The sequence below is a fragment of the Leptodactylus fuscus genome, chromosome 7 (genome assembly GCF_031893055.1).
Source record: "Leptodactylus fuscus isolate aLepFus1 chromosome 7, aLepFus1.hap2, whole genome shotgun sequence".
NCBI lineage: Eukaryota > Metazoa > Chordata > Amphibia > Anura > Leptodactylidae > Leptodactylus > Leptodactylus fuscus.
This window is the reverse complement of record NC_134271.1, coordinates 73243638-73263199: the sequence shown is the minus strand read 5'-3', so window position 1 is coordinate 73263199 and position 19562 is coordinate 73243638. Positions and strand designations below refer to the sequence as shown.

The 19562-nt window shown below is 42.9% G+C and overlaps 1 protein-coding gene across 1 annotated transcript in view; it reads right to left on the bottom strand.

Moving 5' to 3' along the window:
- Nucleotides 1-19562, bottom strand: part of LOC142213688 (thyrotropin-releasing hormone receptor-like) — a 67416-nt gene that overhangs the window by 34442 nt on the left and 13412 nt on the right. The window contains exons 2-3 of the mRNA XM_075282121.1: nt 13456-13982; nt 10099-10522 (exon numbers count right to left, since the gene is read on the bottom strand). Coding sequence (XP_075138222.1) covers nt 10099-10522; nt 13456-13832 — 801 coding nt within the window. The 5' untranslated portion in view covers nt 13833-13982. The remainder of the gene's footprint in view (nt 1-10098; nt 10523-13455; nt 13983-19562) is intronic.

The following is a 19562-nucleotide window of genomic DNA, read 5'->3' as shown; positions in this document are numbered from 1 at the left end:
GAGAAGTATAAGAGCTTCCTATATATTTCCCATTCTTTTACAAAAACACAGAAAAATCTGCAACAAAAAGTAACTTTTTCACAACTTAGGGCCTCAGCCTTAGGCCGGGGCCCCACGGGTTGGAAACACTGTGATTTGCTTGTGGCATTAAAATCACGGTATTTTACAGTAACAGCAAAGTGGATGGGATTCTTGCTAATCTTATGACCACTTTGTGGTGAAAACCGCGGTTTTGGAAATTGCAGCATGTCAATTATATCTATGGAGGCCGCGGAGGAAAACACCATGAACTTTCTGTTTAAAATGCTGAGGAATTCCTCTTGTGTCTTCCTGTTCTTTGTTCCCTCATTTGTTGTTGCATTTGTGCGTCCTCTGTGTCCGTTTCCGGTCCTCTTCTCTTCCCTTCCTACCATATGCCCTTGTTCTAGCATGTCTTGCCTTACAGTGTGACTGTTATTTTGAACATCTCAGGAGGTTTCTCCCTTTCTTCGTTGTTATTTTACAAGGCCAGTGCGCCTTTTATCTGTTTTTCATTTGTTTTCCCTGTCTCATTCCCCCCTCTCCCCCTCGTTGTTATATAAAACCTTTAATAAAACTAGATTACACATAAAACGCTGTGGGAAGAACCGCGATGTGTTTTTTCCCACAGCGCTTTATAGTTGTGGGACGTCCCGTGGGGCCTTAGCCTTAAAGGGTTTTCCCATCTTAGGATTTCACTGCCCCCTTGTCTCCTTTTCCCTCCACTTCCCGGTTTTCAGCTTAGTCCGGCAACATGCTATTGTTGGTTTGTAGAATGCACTGATCCAGCATTGTACTATTCTAGCCCTAATCAGATCTCAGCATCAGAAAAAAATCTACATAGAAAGAGAATATAAATGGCTAGGAACAGGGACTGAGGCAGTGTGACTAGAAAGGTGGTCTGTTACCCGGCATAATGAGTGAAATCTGACAAATGGATCAAAAAAATTGAAATGTATTGCATCAAACTCTTCCCTTAGCTTACATGTCTGAATATGATCCCCTGAAGATGGGAATACCCCTTTAACTTCACATGCTTTAAAAACCCTTTTAATTCTTTTATTTATTACTGGTTGTTTGGAAGGGAATTGGTCTCCCTGCTGGAGGTCATCATCTTTAAGTCTCTCTCTGCTCTTTTCTATGCATTAGAAGTTCTATTGTATTATTCTTGCTTATTGTTGCTTATTGTTGTCTAAAAGTCAATGGTTTACTCTGGTGGAAATAATGTAGACGACCTTGCTGAGCTAAGATATAAAATGCCACATACAAAGAGAAATCAATGGCGGTTAACTACACTTTAATGGGCCTTGTTAATTAGAGATAGGAACTGGATCTGAACTGAGTCCCCATGAATGGTTTCATAAGTCCTCTATGTAAATGTATTCATACAATGAGTGGCTGACATTTCATTGAAGTACTTTGTATAGCTGAATATACACAGCGGTAGGTTAACCAGTATCAGTCTTTAGATTCAGTTGTATTGCAAGGCACAAACTTTATTGTACCCTGGGTATTACAGTGCAAAAGGTATAAGTTTAAGGGTGTTACTCCATCAGGGCGACCATTTTCTACATGTTCTATTAGGATATTTAAGAGGTATAGGGTAGGGTCCCTCCTCTTTCTAAGGGGTTCAATGGCTCTGGTTTTGACAAAAACAGCTTATTCGTGTAATACATGGACTGCCATTCATTTATATGGTGGCCATGTAGTAAAATATTGACCAGTTTAGATGGTAGAAGGATTTCCATGTATGGACATCCCATTTAAAATACATTTCCTTCTAAATTCTAACTTTCTTCAGTAATAACAAGTCGTCTAAGCCCCATGCTCATGAGTGAAAGTGTGAAAAGCAGACGTGTAACGTCCATTATTGTAAGTATGGGCGTTGATGGGCACATACACGTCCATTTTTTTCCAGGAACCATTTAAACTAAACAGTTAAAGAATAGGACACACCCTATTTTCAAGGATAGACGGACAAACCAGCACAAGTCAATGGGTCCATATTTAACATTAGCGATGAGTGAGTTGTATTCGATCTAATACCTCGCCAGCATAAGAATGCGTGTAATTGGCCAAACACCAAGGGGTTAAACCCTTCAAATATTCGATGTGTTTAACCCCTTGGTGTTCGGCCGATTACACGCATTCCTATGCCGGCTAGGTATTCAATCAAATACTACTCGCTCATCACTATTTAACATATGTCAAAACATATTTCCATATCCACAGCCATTAAAAACGTATGAGTGAGTTGGGTCAAAAAAAAAAAAAAAAAGACCAATGAAGTTCAGGATTATAAGGAAAGTTGTGTGATGATTTTATTATTAGATGGAGGGACAATAATTTATTATATGGGGGAGTATGAGTGTAACTTAAGCTCTCCTCTGGGAATGGGGTTTATTTAAGCAGGCATATCTAGCTTCAGGCAAAGGTGTGTGTTAGTAGCAGTTGTGTTGTGTGTGTGGGTGGGGGGGGGGGGGGGGGGTTGGCTTAAACAACTCTTGCCACCCATTTACACAGTGCTATACAGGATCTGTGATATAGCCCTTGTGAGGTTAAGGCTCAGTTCCAATGGAGTAACGCGCCGTTCATTTACACATGTAAACACGTGTCAGAGCTAGGCGCTTCAAAACAGATCCCATTGATTTCAATGGGTGCCGGCTTACGCGCGCTACCCATTGAAATCAATGAGTTATAAAGCCTCCCATTGATTTCAATGTGTAGTGCGCGTAAGCCGGCACCCATTGAAATCAATGGTATCTGTTTTGAAGTGCCTCGCTCTGACACGTGTTTACGTGTCTAAATGAGCAGCGTGTTACTCCATGGGAACGGAGCCTTAACATTGTCTTTTTGTGGTACTCAACTACAGACCTCAGCTGGTTGTTGCTAATTGCTCTTGAAGGAGAATTGAATTTCAAGACATATAGCCCACACGAGTGAAGATATGGGTTATAACTAGAGATGAGCAAATCGCAGAAACTGAGTGCTTCCGTGTGGTTTGCGGAAAGTCCTTCCCGGCATCGCTGCACTACTAGGGTGGATGTCGAGAAGGAGTTAATGCGATTTGCAGCAAATTAATCCAGATCGAATAGTATCAGAAAATTTGTTGAAGCTGCCAAATCAAATTTTTTAAACATTCACTCATCTTTAGTTATAATTACTGCCCTATTTTTGCACTTGATAACCAGAGTGCATGATATTGGGGCAATCCCTATAGTGGATGATTGATGCCTAGTTTTGTATGATAGTAGTCGTGATGTGATTTTTCTGGATACATAGTGGTTTTTCTGGATATGACTGTAGAATATTTGTTAGCAGTGCCACAGAAGGACACCATACCTCCACCTAATTATTCATCACTGAGTGGGTTATTTTCTAGTCTTTTCAGACCCCAAAGTGTAATAATCAGAGACCTAGGGCCCGGGGAGGAAACGAAAAAAATTGCTACTTACCTCTCCCTGGCTCTGGCACACTCCCTGCAGATCATGTCGGCCATTTTCAAAGTAGTATGGTGAGATTCTGGATGTCACGTGAGCAGGGGCTACTGCTGTGATGCATAAGTCTGCAAGCCACGGCCCATGTGACGTCTGAGACATCACCAAGTAGGCCCAAAAGCCTGCTGGAGCCAGGAGAGGTAAGTGACTGGGTTTTTTATGTTTGACATTATGACAATTTTTATACCGGAACACTGACAGTTATTTTGTCATTATGCTGGAACTGAGTTCCAACATGTTACGGCCCATTTTAACCACTGCTTGTTACTAAACTATAGTTGTTCTGTTTATTATTAGAGATGAGCGAGTACTGTTCGGATCAGCCAATCCGAACAGCACGCACGCATTGAAATGAATGGACGTAGCCGTCATGCGGGGGGTTAAGTGGCCGGCCGGCGTCAAAGCGGAAGTACCAGGTGCTTCCATTCATTTCAATGCGTGCGTGCTGTTCGGATCGGCTGATCCGAACAGTACTCGCTCATCTCTATTTATTATTATATACGAAGTAAGGCTATTACCAACTATTCATCTCTGCCCCCTCAATGAAATGGATGGAAGTTGCATACTACCTGTGGCATGCTGCATGCAGGCTGTCCTGGGCCTTACATCTGCAACTGTGTTTCTTTTTCATGGCCACTGAATTATCTATATAAGTTCACTTCAGCTTCTGATAAATATGGTCTGACCATAATTCCCTATTGGATATCTGGGAATGGCATCATAGCACAAGCAGGTATCAGAGTTACTGCCTACAGACATTGATTTCTACAATCTAGATCAGTGATGGCGAACCTTTTTGAGACCCAATAAATTATCACGGAGTGCCAACATGGCAATTTAAAGGGATTCTACCATTAAAACAACTTTTTTTCTAATTACCATGTCGGAATAGTCTTACGAAAGGCTATTCATCTCCTACCTTTAGATGTGGCCTCCGTCACGCCGTTCCTTAGAAATACCGGTATGCTAATGAGGTCTCGGCAGCAATGGGGGCGTCCTTCTTCTTCATCTGCCTCCTCCCCTTGTCTGTCATCTTCTTTCTTTGTCATGTCTGACACCTGCGCAGTCGGCTCTGACAGCAGAGACCTGTTAGAGCCGACTGCGCATGCTCAGTAAGGTCTGTACAGCCCTCCGATGCCTGGATGAGTTAACTCGCGCGTCGGAGGGCTGTACGGACCTTACTGAGCATGCGCAGTCGGCTCTAACAGGCTCTCTGCTGTCAGAGCCGACTGCGCAGGCGTCAGACATGACGAAGAAAGAAGACGACAGACAAGGGAAGGAGGCAGGTGAAGAAGAAGGACGCCCCCATTACTGCCGAGGCCTCATTAGCATATCGGTAAGTACTGGTATTTCTAAGGAACGGCGCGACGGAGACCACATCTTAAGGTAGGAAACGAATAGCCTTTCTTAAGGCTATTCCGACGTGGTAATTAGAAAAAAAGTTGTTTTAATGGTAGAATCCCTTTAACCTTAAAACTCTGTGGATGCACAATTGCGGACAATTATGGAATTACAAATTACAGTCGTGTGAATGAGGCTATACAGAGCTTGTACTGAAAGGTAAAGGTCTCTGCATTTAGTACTTTTGAACAATTAATGTTCACTATTTACATCACACAGGATCTGTTTTATAGTGACAGTGAAATGCTATTATAGCCTGTACTAAAATCACATCTGCTATAAAACAGTTACTGTGTGATATAAATAGTGAAGGGACCCACACAGTACAATCTGCCCAACAGTGGCCCCTACACAGTACAATCTGCCCCATAGCGGCCCCCCACACAATACAATCTACCGCGCAGTGGCCTCCACACACAGTACAATCTGCCCCACAGTGGCCCCCACAGAGGATTATACCTGTATACTCCACAGTAGTCCCACTCCCCACACACCATGAAATGGTCCACAGTAGCCCCTTCCCTACACCACATGAAATGTTCCACAGTAGCCCCCTCCCCACATAGCATGAAATGTTCCACAGTAGCCCCCTCCCTACACCACATGTAATGGTCCTCAGTAGCCCCTTCCCTACACCACATGAAATGTTCCACAGTAGCCCCCTCCCCACACAGCATGAAATGTTCCACAGTAGCCCCCTCCCCACATAGCATGAAATGTTCCACAGTAGCCCCCTCCCTACACCACATGAAATGTTCCACAGTAGCCCCCTCCCCACACAGCATGAAATGTTCCACAGTAGCCCCCTCCCCACATAGCATGAAATGTTCCACAGTAGCCCCCTCCCTACACCACATGAAATGTTCCACAGTAGCCCCCTCCCTACACCACATGAAATGGTCCACAGTAGCCCCCTCCCTACACCACATGAAATGTTCCACAGTAGCCCCCTCCCCACAAAGCATGAAATGATGCACCATAGCCCCCTCCCCACACAGCATGAAATGGTCCACAGTAGCCCCCTCCCCACATAGCATGAAATGTTCCACAGTAGCCCCCTCCCTACACCACATGAAATGTTCCACAGTAGCCCCCTCCCCCCTCCCTACACCACATGAAATGGTCCACAGTAGCCCCCTCCCTACACCACATGAAATGTTCCACAGTAGCCCCCTCCCTACACCACATGAAATGGTCCACAGTAGCTCCCTCCCTACACCACATGAAATGTTCCACAGTAGCCCCCTCCCCACAAAGCATGAAATGATCCACCGTAGCCCCCTCCCCACACAGCATGAAATGGTCCACAGTAGCCCCCTCCCCAGACAGTACACACACAAATATACTTACCTGAAGGGCCACCGGGAATCCTCTCTTCTGTTCACTGCGGGCGCTGATGACTTATGTCATCACGCCCGTGCCGCTGCAGAGGTCACACTCTGTAGTCAGTGTAAGCCGCGGTACGCGCGGCCTGCACTATCGGCTTTCAGCTGGATGTGCATTTGCACAACCAGTTGAAGGCAGCGATTGCTCACTAATGGGGAATCCTGTACTGGATTCCCCATAGTGAGTGATCTGGGCAACCAAACGCGTGCTGGCAGAGGGGACTCTGCGTGCCCTCTCTGGCACGCGTGCCATAGGTTCGCCATCACTGATCTAGATGGTCAGCAGAAGCTGGAATATCCTCTTCTAGACAGCCAGTACGAAGTTGAATAGGGGTAAATAGAAGAAAACTACATTTGCTAGAGTATAATAACTGTAAATTATTACGTAATGTAGTGTCATTTATTTATTTTGCTTACGTACATGGCGCCAAGATATTCATATAAAAATATAGTCATCGCTCATTGTCCCAAATAGAGCTCACAATCTACATTCCCTATCAGTATGTCTTTGGAGTGTGGGAGGAAAACGGATTACCCGAGGAAACCCACACAACCATCTGGAGAACATATAAACTCCCTTTGTCTTATTAAGCATATTTGCCCTAATATCACCCTTAGCAATAACCTGGGACCATTATCACTTTTAGTTTACTCATTATTTAGATATAGTGGCGGATTTACTAATAGTATCTGAGTTTTAGACTAGACAAACTTAGGGTGCATGCACACTACGTAACGCCGGGCGTGTATGAGAGCCGTACACGCCGGCATTACGGCAGACTGCCGAACACTTCCCATTCACTTCAATGGGAGCGCTCGTAACAGCGGCGTTTACGAGCGCTCCCATTGAAGTGAATGGGAAGTGTTCGGCAGCCCTGCTGTAACGCCGGCGTGTACGGCTCTCATACACGCCCGGCGTTACGTAGTGTGCATGCACCCTAAAACTGCACCAGACTGTCTAGTCAAACATTACACTACTCATTAGTTGGGATAAAAGTTCTTGGCGCACTTTTTGGTTCGCAGAGTTGAAACTTACGCTGCTTCCCCTTTCATGAAAGACCACGTATCGCTCGTGATAGGCCAAACACCCTTTCCTCATACATGTTAGAGAAGCTTTCTAAAGCCCCCTTGCAGATGACAGTATGACTGGTCAGTGTGCTATCTGGGTTTTTCCCAGATAGCACACTGACCATTCATTTCTATGGGACCGTACAGATGACCGTGAATTACATAGTCCCATGTGCGGGCCAACAGTCTGGGTCGCAAAATATGGAATAGGTCTTATTCATGTCCAATATTGCAGCCGCACTATTCAGTGAATGAAAGAGCTTTCAGAAGCAAGGCCAGTGCACGGGTGCCACACGGATGACATCTGTTTTGCGCTGTGCAGCCCGTGTCGTTCATTCACGGCTGCTAGTTAGCACAACTAACCAAAGTAAAGCTGTTTGCACACAACTGTGTGCTTACCTCCAGCCATGCCTTTCCATCACAGGCAGCACAGGGTCATGTGTATTTCAGGATCATGTGTATGGTGCCATAGAAATGAATGGGTCAGTGCACATGATCTGGAAAAATCTGGATAGCACACTGACATTTCACACAGTTATCTGCAAGGGACTTAAGGCTGAGGCCCCAGGTTGCGGAAATGCAGCTTTTTTTATTGCAATATTTTCTACGTTTTCTTTTTGTTTTTTTTGAGTTTCATATATATTTCCCATTTCTTTTGTAGCCATTCTTGGCTTTAGCTAAAAAAAAAACGCAGCAAAATCTGCAACAAAAAAGGAGCATTTGCACAACGTGGGGCCTTAGATTACTCCAGAAATCTGCCACATTTTGCTGAATAAAATTCTCCACCATTGTCTTGACAGTAATAGATGTTTCTGGTCCAGTCAGGGTCTTCTGACATGAAATGAGAATCAGACAACCCTTAGAGTGACTGTAACAATAGTGAAATATTATTCAATATTAAACTATATCCATATTCATAGCTTGTCTCAATTTGCCTTCCAATGACTTATTATACTGTGCGCCAGTGACTCAGAATTGGCAATTGTATTCTGTAAAAGGCCATCGTCCAGATCTTTGAACTGAATGTGATTGTCACGCGGCAATAATGAAGCAAAGAATAAAGAGCAAAGGCTGATGAATATTCCTGCAAGTTCCTTATGGAGACCCTGAGATATAATTTGGTGTCTGTATAATGGGGTAAATGAAGAAAGTAAAGCGAGGATGGAAGATTCATATCAGAAGAAACATCAGACAATGAGTGAACTTTATTATTTGCAAATTAGCAGTCAGGAAAATTCATCTCTATAGTTCTGAAAAGGTGACGCCAAAAGTTTCTGAGTGTACAGAGGTACCCAAGGGTTGTGCGGTTCATAGTTACATATACATTTATATCTTACTAATATTATAAAATGTGAAAGTTTGTGTGTTTGGATGTTTGCTCCTCAATCACGGCCAAACGGCCGAACGGATTTGCCTGCAATTCCACAAACACATACATTGCCACCGATATTGAAACATAGGCTACTTACTTTGGCGGTACACGGTCAGAGTTCGCCACCGCAACCGACGAATGGCTAAACTGAAGGACCCGAGATGACGTCATCCCAGGCCCTTCAACTCTTCCCCGATTAGCTGGCGCTGCTGTGTGGGCGGAGCTATCAGGCCGACTGCAAGAGGGAAAAAATGGATGCGCACACACGCTTGGGAAAGAAGCGTATATGCAGCCTTAGTTGGGAGAGGAGTGGACAGGCAGCCTTACTAGACGGGCGCACGAGCACTGTGTTGGCTGCACCTTTTCGGTAAGTACATTGCCGAGCGTGGGGAAATCTGCAGCCCCGCACACTATGCCCCGCAGATGCAGGGACCTCCATACACCGGCGTAGGCTGCGATGTAGCAGTGCCGGCACGCCATGTAGTAGAGCGCTGTGGGCCGGTGGGTGAGTGACTTGGGCCCCGGGTGGTGCCAGGGAGAGGGGGGCGGTTGCGGCAAGGGGAAGGGGGTGCGGGGGGAGAAGGGGCATGGGCGCAGGACGGGTGGAAAGGGGGCAGGGGCACAGGAGGGGCAAGAGCGCAAGGATTGTGGGGGATGGGGGCAAGAGGGCAGGGGCGTGGCGGATGGGGGGGCCGGCGACAAGTAGTAGGTAGGGAGTCCGTGGGGGCCAGCGGGAGGGAAGGGGGTGCAAGGGTACACGGCAGGTCATAAACACCAGCAAATTGCAAAATATAAGCGGCTCAGTGCCAATACCAACCCACAGACGAAGTCGCAGGCAGAATCTAGTATAAACGTATATACAACTGTGAAGGGTAGAAAAGATTAAAACTTAGGTGCCACATAGTAAAATGATGGTAAAAAAAAACACTGCAGAAGAAAACAGCAAAAATGTATGACTTTTTTTTATGGCGTTTTTGCAGATTTTTTTCTATGAGGATTTTCTTATTAAAATCCATAGGGAAATGTTTTGCGTTTCCGTAGGTAAAATTGACCTGCTGTCTTTTTCATAGAGCTAGTCAGTCCTTAGAGTTGTTGTTGTGTTGTGACTCCATTGGTTTGTGTCACACATCAGAGTACTATGCACAAAACCAGAGTTGTAAAACAATGTCATACCCTTAGTGATTTTTTTTTTTTACTTTATGAATAATTACTTGTTTAATAAAAAGAAACTCCATCAGTTTCTATCATTTCATATGACATATAAATATCACAACATTCCTCTAGAAGTCAGTGTGAGTGCACTGAAGGTATCCATCACTCAATATCTCCATTTTTTCCATGGTGATTTAGGACCTACCTGTTTTCTTGAAGACAGTGCCCCCTTAGGTCGACTACGATTGTTCATCTTGTTGCTGTCAGATTCAGTCCCATTCTTATCCTTGCTGCTTTTATCCCTCCATCTCTCTGTGGTGCTCTCAGGGTGATTGGGGATTGGACTGAGAAATAAGATTCGACCTATCAGCCCATACAAGATGGTGGCCACAAACAGTGGGATCACATAAAATATGGCAAAGTCTGTGAAGTAAATGGGCAGGTAGAGGTTCCTGGAAACTTTGTAACCACATTCCACCTGTTGGTTCTTGTTCACTTGAATGTCCACAAGGAAGAACCACAACATGCAGTAGATGCAGGTGAAGAACCAGACGACGGCAATGATTCTCTTGGCACGTGACACTGTGCACACAGTCTGTGCCTTCATAGGATGGCAAATAGCAATGTATCTATAGAGGAAGAATAAAAAACATTAGGCTATCTCATTCTGTACTTCTTCACCAATGACTCCTTTCTGAGCTATGTCTTTTTATGGGGTCAGACTTCACCCTCCAGAAATTGCACCTATTGGGCTACCTAAACGCCCACAGATAAAGTAGTGTTCTACAACCATCTTCAGGCCTGGCTTCATACCTATAGCAGCTATGGAACAGAACTTGGAGGTAATCTAGAGTCATGGGACTTAAAAACTTTAACGCATAATTAAAGAAGAGCAGTCAATCAATTTTGACTAAGGGTGTGCAACCATACTGTAGACCATGTGTCATTGGCAAGAGCTAGCCCAGGTCTGGCTGGTCATAACCACATTCCAGTACCTGTGCAAAACTTACCTCTTCAGGGAAACTACACTGACAGCAAACAAGAAGTTTGGGGAATTGTCCTAAGTGTACTGATAAGAGAGTGAACAAAGACAAGCTTCACCCTCAGACCCTAAAGCTACCAGGACCACCCACTTTTTTGCAAAGTTTTTTCAGGCCACACCACTTTCAGGTTGAGATAGTTGACTACTATGGAATCATAGATCACAAATCAAGATAGACAGTCTTTTAACCATTCATAACAGGCCTCCCTATAATATAATATGATCCTTAGGCTGCAGAAGGCCTATGATAGGGCCTATTCTATGATATCCACCTTGGGTTACTTATAATTAAATTTGGTAACCTCATACAGTAAGTCCATAGCTGCAGTTTGTTACTATGAATCGTTGTACATTTAAGAACTTAATATTAACGTTAAAGGGAATGTCCAGGATAATTTATTTACTTTTTTAAATTAGACCGGGGAGATGAAAAAAAAAATGTACTCACCTGTCCCCAGTGCTCCAGTGTCTCCCAGCACGGTCCAATCCTGCTGCTCTGATGTTTTCTTCCAGTAGAAGTCCCCACCGCATGTGACCACTGAGGACAATCAATGACCTCAACGATGGACATTGAATGTCACAGTTGCTAGGACTTCCGCCACAAGAAGACATCGGAGCAGCAGGACCAGACTGCGCCGGGAGGCAGCCGGGCATCAGGGACAGGTAAGTGAGTACCTTCCCTGCCTAGTTAAAAATAAATAAATATCCTTGACAACCTCTTTAATACCCATTAAAAAATATTATAGTTTTCCTGTTGTACAGCTCCAAATCCCTTGCATAGACATAGGGGATATTTATTATGAGAAAAGTTTGCTGGAGTTTTTGTTGTTGTAATTTGGATCAAATGTTTGATCAATTTGGTGCATCTGTATTGGAGCTGGCCAGGATTTTTTTTTATAAAATGGGGACAGCTATTCGGGGCTGCTTCCAATGCCTGTACTATAAACATCCCTTAACACTCACAATGACCAGTTTTCAGACACACAATGGATTTGTTAATACTAGTCTTCAAAACAACAAGCTTAGCTGTGGAACTGGACTGCATGGACTAAAAGCCTGACTGATAGCAAGAGGTGTGCAGATGGAAGACTTGGGACAACCTCCTTTTAGTAAGAGCTTCCCAATTTGATATAACCATAACCTTATGAGCACAACAGTTTTATGGACCTGACATCTATGAAACTAGATGTATTGGTCCATTTTTAGTCTTATTAAAGAGATTATCCAGTTTCTGGTATTGATAGCCTATTCATACGATAAGCCATCAATTTTAAATCGATGGATGTCCGACATCGGGGACCCCTGTAGATGACCTGTACAGAAAAAAACTTAGTCATTATACAAACTTTAACAAGTGTAGGTACTGCAGCACTTCCCCATAGATTTCAATAGGGCAGTGTCTATAGGAAAGCACTGAAACTGGACAGAAGCCAGATAGCCCCTTTAACATGACATGGCCATTTTAAAACCCATGAAAGTCTATGGGTTTATTCACATGTCTATTCATGTATCTGTCAAAACAGACAAAGGTATGTCCAAGATTTTAATTGCTGTGTAAAAAGGTCTGTCAAAAAACGAACATGTGAATGTACCCGTTCACACTCATTGTTTATAAAACAGCCCTGTGAAAAGGCATTTAAAAAAACATGTGACACTGTCACATGACACTAAATTGACACTATCATGAGAATAAGGAGTCAAGCCATAGAGTATAATGATTGTATGTCAAGTGGCGTCAATGAGACCCCGCCCACTGCACAACCAATGGGTGCTACCGAGTTTCTCCCATTTGATGAGACATTGTGCCACCCTCTTTTCAGAAAACTCCAGTCTGAGTCAGATGCAATGCCTCAGCAGCAAATACACAAGCAAAATGATACATTATCAGCATATTGAATATTACACACATCATAAAATCTACGCTGCATTGCACAAAGCACATATAAACACACAAAACAGCTGCACAAACCAATCTTGGGCAAGAACCTAAACTAGTCTCCCACCTAAGGCCATTTTCTGGAAAGTGGTGGCTCCTCTAACCTTACAGCTATAGGTAATCCACCTGTTATCTTGCATATATTGTCTATGTAAGGAATTTGGGGCTCTGTATCAGAAAATTAAGCTATGACTACAGTCAGTATATTATTCTGCACTGCATGTTGGATCTACAAACAACCTGGTAATAGGGGTTACTTTGTCAAAATCAGGTATGTTATTTTTATAATGGTCTCCTACATATGGCTCTTCAGCTGTTGTAAATCTACTAATCTCTTTCAGGACACCCTGGGAGTTGCAGTTGTGTTGGTGAACCACATGTTTCACAACTCTGGTCTAGAACAATAAATAATAACTAACAAAAAAATAGTTTGATAGTAGTGAGTGACTGAAAGCGAATGTATGGTTCTTCATGTAGATTGAGAGATTATATGTTCCCTATTTACAATAATGACAACCTACTGAACCCTCCTGCTTATTATATTACTACGTCTTGGTAGTGCATTACTACTATGTCAAACTTACCTTTCAACAGTAAAAGCAGTGATGGAACAAGAGGAGGCGTTGATCCCTAAATACTGGAAGTAGGTTATCCCAAGACATCCAGCATGCCCATATATCCATGTACCTGCCAGGCTGTCTGATACATTGGGCAATCCAGCAGCCACCAGGACCATCAAGTCAGCCACTGCCAAGCTGACCAAGTAACAGTTGGTTGGGGTCCTCATGTCCCGAGTTATAAAGACCACCAGGACCACCATGATGTTCCCTATTATTCCAATACCACAAATGAACAGGACAAGAAACACGGAGATTGCTTTGTATTCAATCATACTGGAAACCAAGTCTTTGTTAGCCAAGGAGATGTTGGTTGGGCTATCGAATTTGCTGTTGTTCTCCATGTTGCAACCAGATACTTCAGTCCTTTGACTTGTCTACAATACTAGCTCCATTATGTTCTCAGGTTCAGTACTGGGGAAAGTCTTTTTCATGGTAAATCCTGAAAGATATATGGGATGGACATGTTGATCAACCATCCACCAAGTCAACATCTAGAAAGAAAAGCAGAGTTGAAATATTTATTTTTCCAAAGTTTGAATGGATTTCCAAGAGAAATTTGAATTTGAAAAATAGTAATAATGAAATGCAATAAAAATAATCATGACATTGAGGCAAATTGGCAAAGTAAGACAAGTAGAACTTTATTTCCTATTTTGTGTGTGTGAATTTTAACCTCATTGTTCATTTGAGTAAATTTCCTTTGAAAGCCTTTTTTCTTACAACTTTGTATTTTGCTGTTCCTATATTGTTCCCTTCTGGATTTATATGAATAAATTGAAAACTAGGTGTTACCAAACACTTTATCAAGTGTGTTCCTACATTTTCTGTCAGCATCCAAGCTGAGCTGACCCCCATACTTCATTCTAGATCACTTGTGAGATGCAAAAAAACTGCTGTTTCTATGAGAGTAACAGAAACAGCGTAGCTCCATAAGCTCATTTGTTTCCATAAATCTGACCACTGAAGTCAGCCTAGTTTTGGCCTTGTTTTGGCTGCCAGTGGATCCACTGTGACCCCAAAAAGGGTTTGGATGAGACAGTTTTAGAGATAGGTGCAGGTCCCAGAGGAGGAACTTGCGTTTATCTGACCTATGCACAGGATACGCCATAAATGTCTACTGTGGTACACCCACTTTAAAGATTTAAGGTAAGATAATATAATATTAATGTTGCAAATGATTATGGAGGTAGTGAGGTGACAAATTGGGAAGGTTTCTTAAAGGGAATTTACGACATGAAAAATGCAATAGACGTGTTATAGAGCAGGAGGAGCTGAGCAGATAGGATGTATAAGATTGTGAGAAAAGATCCAGCATAACCTAAGAGTTATTCACAGGAAATCTGTTACATTGAGAAGTCAAGGCGTCAGTCCTATCAGTGACTGACAGCTATCTCTCTATGACTGCAGACAGAGAGAGCTGTCAATCACTAATAGGACCACCTCCTTGACATCTCAACAAAGAAGAAGCAGAGATCTTAATGCATAAATAACAAGCTATACTGAATCTTTTCCCAAAAAACTATACATCAATCTTCTCAGCTCCTTCTGATCTATAACATGTTGTATATATATTGAACAGATCATTTCTGGTATTGTAATATTTCCATGTGACAGGTTCTTTTTGAAAATGCAACATTTCACAGGAAAATTCTACATAATAAAGTAACTTTATATGTGTACTCTGGTTACATCTATATCCACATTTAGAATTTTACTGGTTTGGCCTGGTTCACATTTGCGTTTGGTATTACCGTACATTCGGGGAGTCCACATTGGGATCCCCCGAAAGGAATACTGAATGCATTGACAAGCGGTGAGCTTATGAAAGCACACGGACCCCATAGACTATAATGAGGCAGTGCAGAAAACACATGGACCCCATGATAGTCTATGGGGTCTGTGTGCTTCTTTCATTTCTCACCGCTTGTCAAAGGATGTAACTGGAACAACAGATGACAACCTAAATTGTATTACATTTCTGCATGAAACAGAGGATTAAATAATGGTAGAAGAGATGGTAGAAAATGGTAGAAAATGTAACACTTGTGGCATAAAAAAACAGCAATATTTGAAAAGTATAATGTGCTGGGTACAGGGTGGAAAAGAAAAGCTCATTTAATTCAGGGGTCAGTAAGGACATTCATCCTCTGTCACTTTAGTGCATTATTACTAACAATGACTCACTTAGCATCAGACACTTAACCTCAGAAAGATCATTTACAAATATATTTTCTGCACCTCTAGATTTGTATCTCATTTTCTTAATAGCCATGGCATTTTAACCCTTCCATGTCAGCTGCATTGTGCGGGTTTTGCTGTGTGATTACTCATTCATTAACACAGTCTGATATTGGCTAGACGAAGGCTAAGGCCTCATCTAGTGAAAAAAATGTGGCAGAAAAAAATGCAGCTAAAACACAATTTTTTTACAGCATTTTTCATTGTGTTTTTACTGCTTTTTGGGGGGTTCTTTTTTCCTTCCTCTATGAGATCTATAGAGATAATTAACATGCAGCATTTTTAGAAGACAAACATCTTTCTGAAAAACCAGCTTTTCTGCAGCTCTTTATTTCCACAATATTTGTATAAGATTGAGGCTAAGGCCTCACAGGTAGAGATGAGCGAGTAGTGAAATATTCGAGATTCGATATTCGTTTCAAGTAGAGCCTCAATATTCAACTGCTTGATCCAATATCGAATCCCATTATCGTCTATAGGAAAAAATGCTCATTTCAGGGGAAACCACTATTCGACTAAAAGAGATTCACCAAGTCCACGAGTAGCAGGAGGAGAGTGTTTAGGAGCGCTGTGCAGTTAAAGCGCACGGACCCCATTATAGTCTACAGGGCCGCCGATAGGCAAGTATTACTATTAAATTGAAAAATGGGGGGGCCCGGTTTTGGCCCGCCACCGTGTGCTGGCCCCCTGGCGCCCGCAGCAGTCATTGTATGTCCGATTTCAACTCAGATCTGCGTCCAGAGGACGCAGATCTGAGTTGAACACATACATGGCTACAGCAAGGAGCTGTCACAGTTCACCTCCTTGCTTTGCTGCTGCGTCTACACTAGTCGCTGTGTAGACGCGATGTGATGATGTCACATCGCGTTTACAACTGTGTGCCAGTGAGAGAGGCGTGCAGAGAGCGGCTGCGGTGAGGGAACGAGGACAAGGTAAGTGTAATGTGTACACTGAGGTGGAACGTGAAACTGGGGGCAGATGAAGGAGAGGACGGCATGACACTGGGGGCAGAGATGTGGAGACATGAATCTGGGGGCAGAGATGGAGGGACATGAATCTGGGGGCAGAGATGTGGAGATATAAATCTAGGGGCAGAGATGGGGGGACATGAATCTGGGGGCAGAGATGGGGGGACATGAAACTGGGGCAGAGATGGGGGGCATGAATCTGGGGGTAGAGATGTGGGACATGAAACTGTGGGCAGAAATGGGGGACATGAATCTGGGGACAGAGATGGGGGGACATGAATCTGGGGACAGAGATGGAGGGGACATGAAACTGGGGGCAGAGATGGAGGGGGGACATGAATCTGGGGGCAGAGATGGAGGGGGAGACATGAAACTGGGGGCAGATGAAGGGTGTATATGAAGATGGGGGAGAGATAGAGGGGGGACATATAATTTACGGGTGACTGTAGGAGGATTATACTGTGTGCGGGCACATGAAAAATTAATGAGAATGGGCGGAGTCAACATAAAAGTGGGTGGGGCTAAATTTGCTGGAGGCTCATCTGTGAGGAGGAGGAGGAGTCTGATCAAACCACAGCAGTCTCCATTGTGGTCCGATCTTAGACTCCACCTCACCACAGATGAGCCTCTGGCAGAACCAGCGTTGATTGGCCGAATGCTGTACACTGTATAGCATTCGGCCAATCAACGCTGGTCAATGCATTCCTATGAGAAAAAGTCAGCTGCTGCATAACCGCAAGCTGCCAGCTTTCCCGATTAGCCAGAACGAGCCTGCTGCAGAACCCGCGTTGATTTGCCGAATGCTATAGCATTCGGCAACTCAACGCTGGTTCTGAATCGAATTTTTACTGCGAATAGCGATAGTATTCGAGCGAGTACGAGTATTTCTAATACCGTAGCGTTCGTTCGAATACCTACTCGATCGAATACTACTCGCTCATCTCTACTCACGGGATGTCCCGGAACAAAAAAGTACTGCAGGAAAAACCGCGGTGGCATCACATCGTAGTTCTTCCTACAGCACTTTAAATATAAAATTCACAGAGTTTTCCTCTGCGGATTTTCTGTTACAATTATACCTATGAGGAAACCATAAGCGTTTCTGTAGGTATAATTGACATGCTGCGATTTCCTAAACCATAACGATTTTGGAAATCACAGCATGTCCGCACTGCGGTTTTTACTACAAAGTGTGCATGGGATTCGCTAGATCCCATCCACTTTGCCCTTACTTTAAAATGCCGCAATTTTTCCCATGTTTCTGTCCCGTGGGGCCCCGGCCTAGTTAAAATCTTATTCATTTTGCTGGTCCTATATAATGCAGAGGTTTCTTTCACTGTATTGAGCAGCAGCCATAAAAACAGTGTTTCCTCAAGGTGGGGCCTTAGCCTAAGGGTATGTCCACAATGAATTATTTGCAGGCAGATTTTGAGGCAGATTCCACCTCAAAATCCTCCTCAAAAAATTCCTGTCTCTCCCTCTCATTCATTTCAAAGGAAGTCAGTTCCAGATTTTTCCTCTAGCTGATTTTTTCATCTAGAGGAAAACAAAGTGGTTATACGGACAGGTGACATATGAGCGGACAGGTGACATATTGTGCCTCCTTGTTCCCTTATTGACCTTGTCCATATGTCCTGGGGTCTTCCCCAACTGGTGGGCTTTATTCTTATTTGTTATGATGAATGCTCTTTCAGCGATCCATCATTGTTTCCTAATACATTCTTTCAGGAGTTTTCCTTGAAGCTACATGTCTGTTGCTTTATGACTACTGTCATAATGTTACATGTCAGTTTCATCCTCATACCAACACATTTCTCATATATATATATATATATATATATATATATATATATATATATATATAGTACAATGGTATTTCCCATTAAATCATTATTGTATGCTACTGCAATGTACATGATATTATTTGACAGATATAGCTATTGCATGGTTTTCTTTCATTGTATTGTAGAATTTTCTGTCTAACCTCCCTCTACAGTAGACTGGTTAGCAGCCGCGCACCCCTTATTTGCAGGTCCACTCTACTTCATCTATAAAAGCCTACTGGCATAATAATGTATAGGCTTTTTTCCCTGACGTACAAACTGTAGCTAATATAATAGGCACTCAGATCTAAAGGCTAATACAATGACCTGTTATTCTAATCATACAGTCATATAATTCATATAATAATGCTATACAATATATTATGTTGTTCTTACAGTATACTGTATATAGAACCTATATGATGTGATGTAATGCTATATCTGAAAATGCATTAGTGTGGGCTCAGGTAAAGTAAAGTATCTGTATCAGACAGCCATTGTAGCCATATACACTCAGGCTAGATTCATTGCAGGAAGACAGCTCATCAGCTTGTCATGATTTTTTTTCTTATGGGGTTCAGAGAATTTTGTGAAACATCGGTTGACATGTATGGAATACAGAATTTTATGTCAAGATACGGAGAGACGGAGAGCAGATTGTCCTCTGTTTACAAAGATTCCCTTCTCTTTATCTTTTAATCTCATTTTTACATTGTCTTCAGTAGTAATATAATCCATATTTCCTGCCAGTTCTTTAAGCTTTACTCTTAGATTCAAGCCCTGGTTGCCAACACTCTAATATGTCTCTGTGAGTCTTCTTGTGGTTAGAAGACGTAACACTGGTTAGCAGCACATCCAAGTAATATTAACCCTTATGAAACAGTTTCTATCCAAAACAGATTGCAAACAGCTATAGTAGAGACTTCTGAATCTGCTCTGAAGCCCAGCCAATAATATATGGTCTGTGGTGCTAAAGACAAATCAACTGTGCAAACATGTTTTCAATAGTACCAGTGCCAGTGGCAAGTTGGCAGTCATTGAA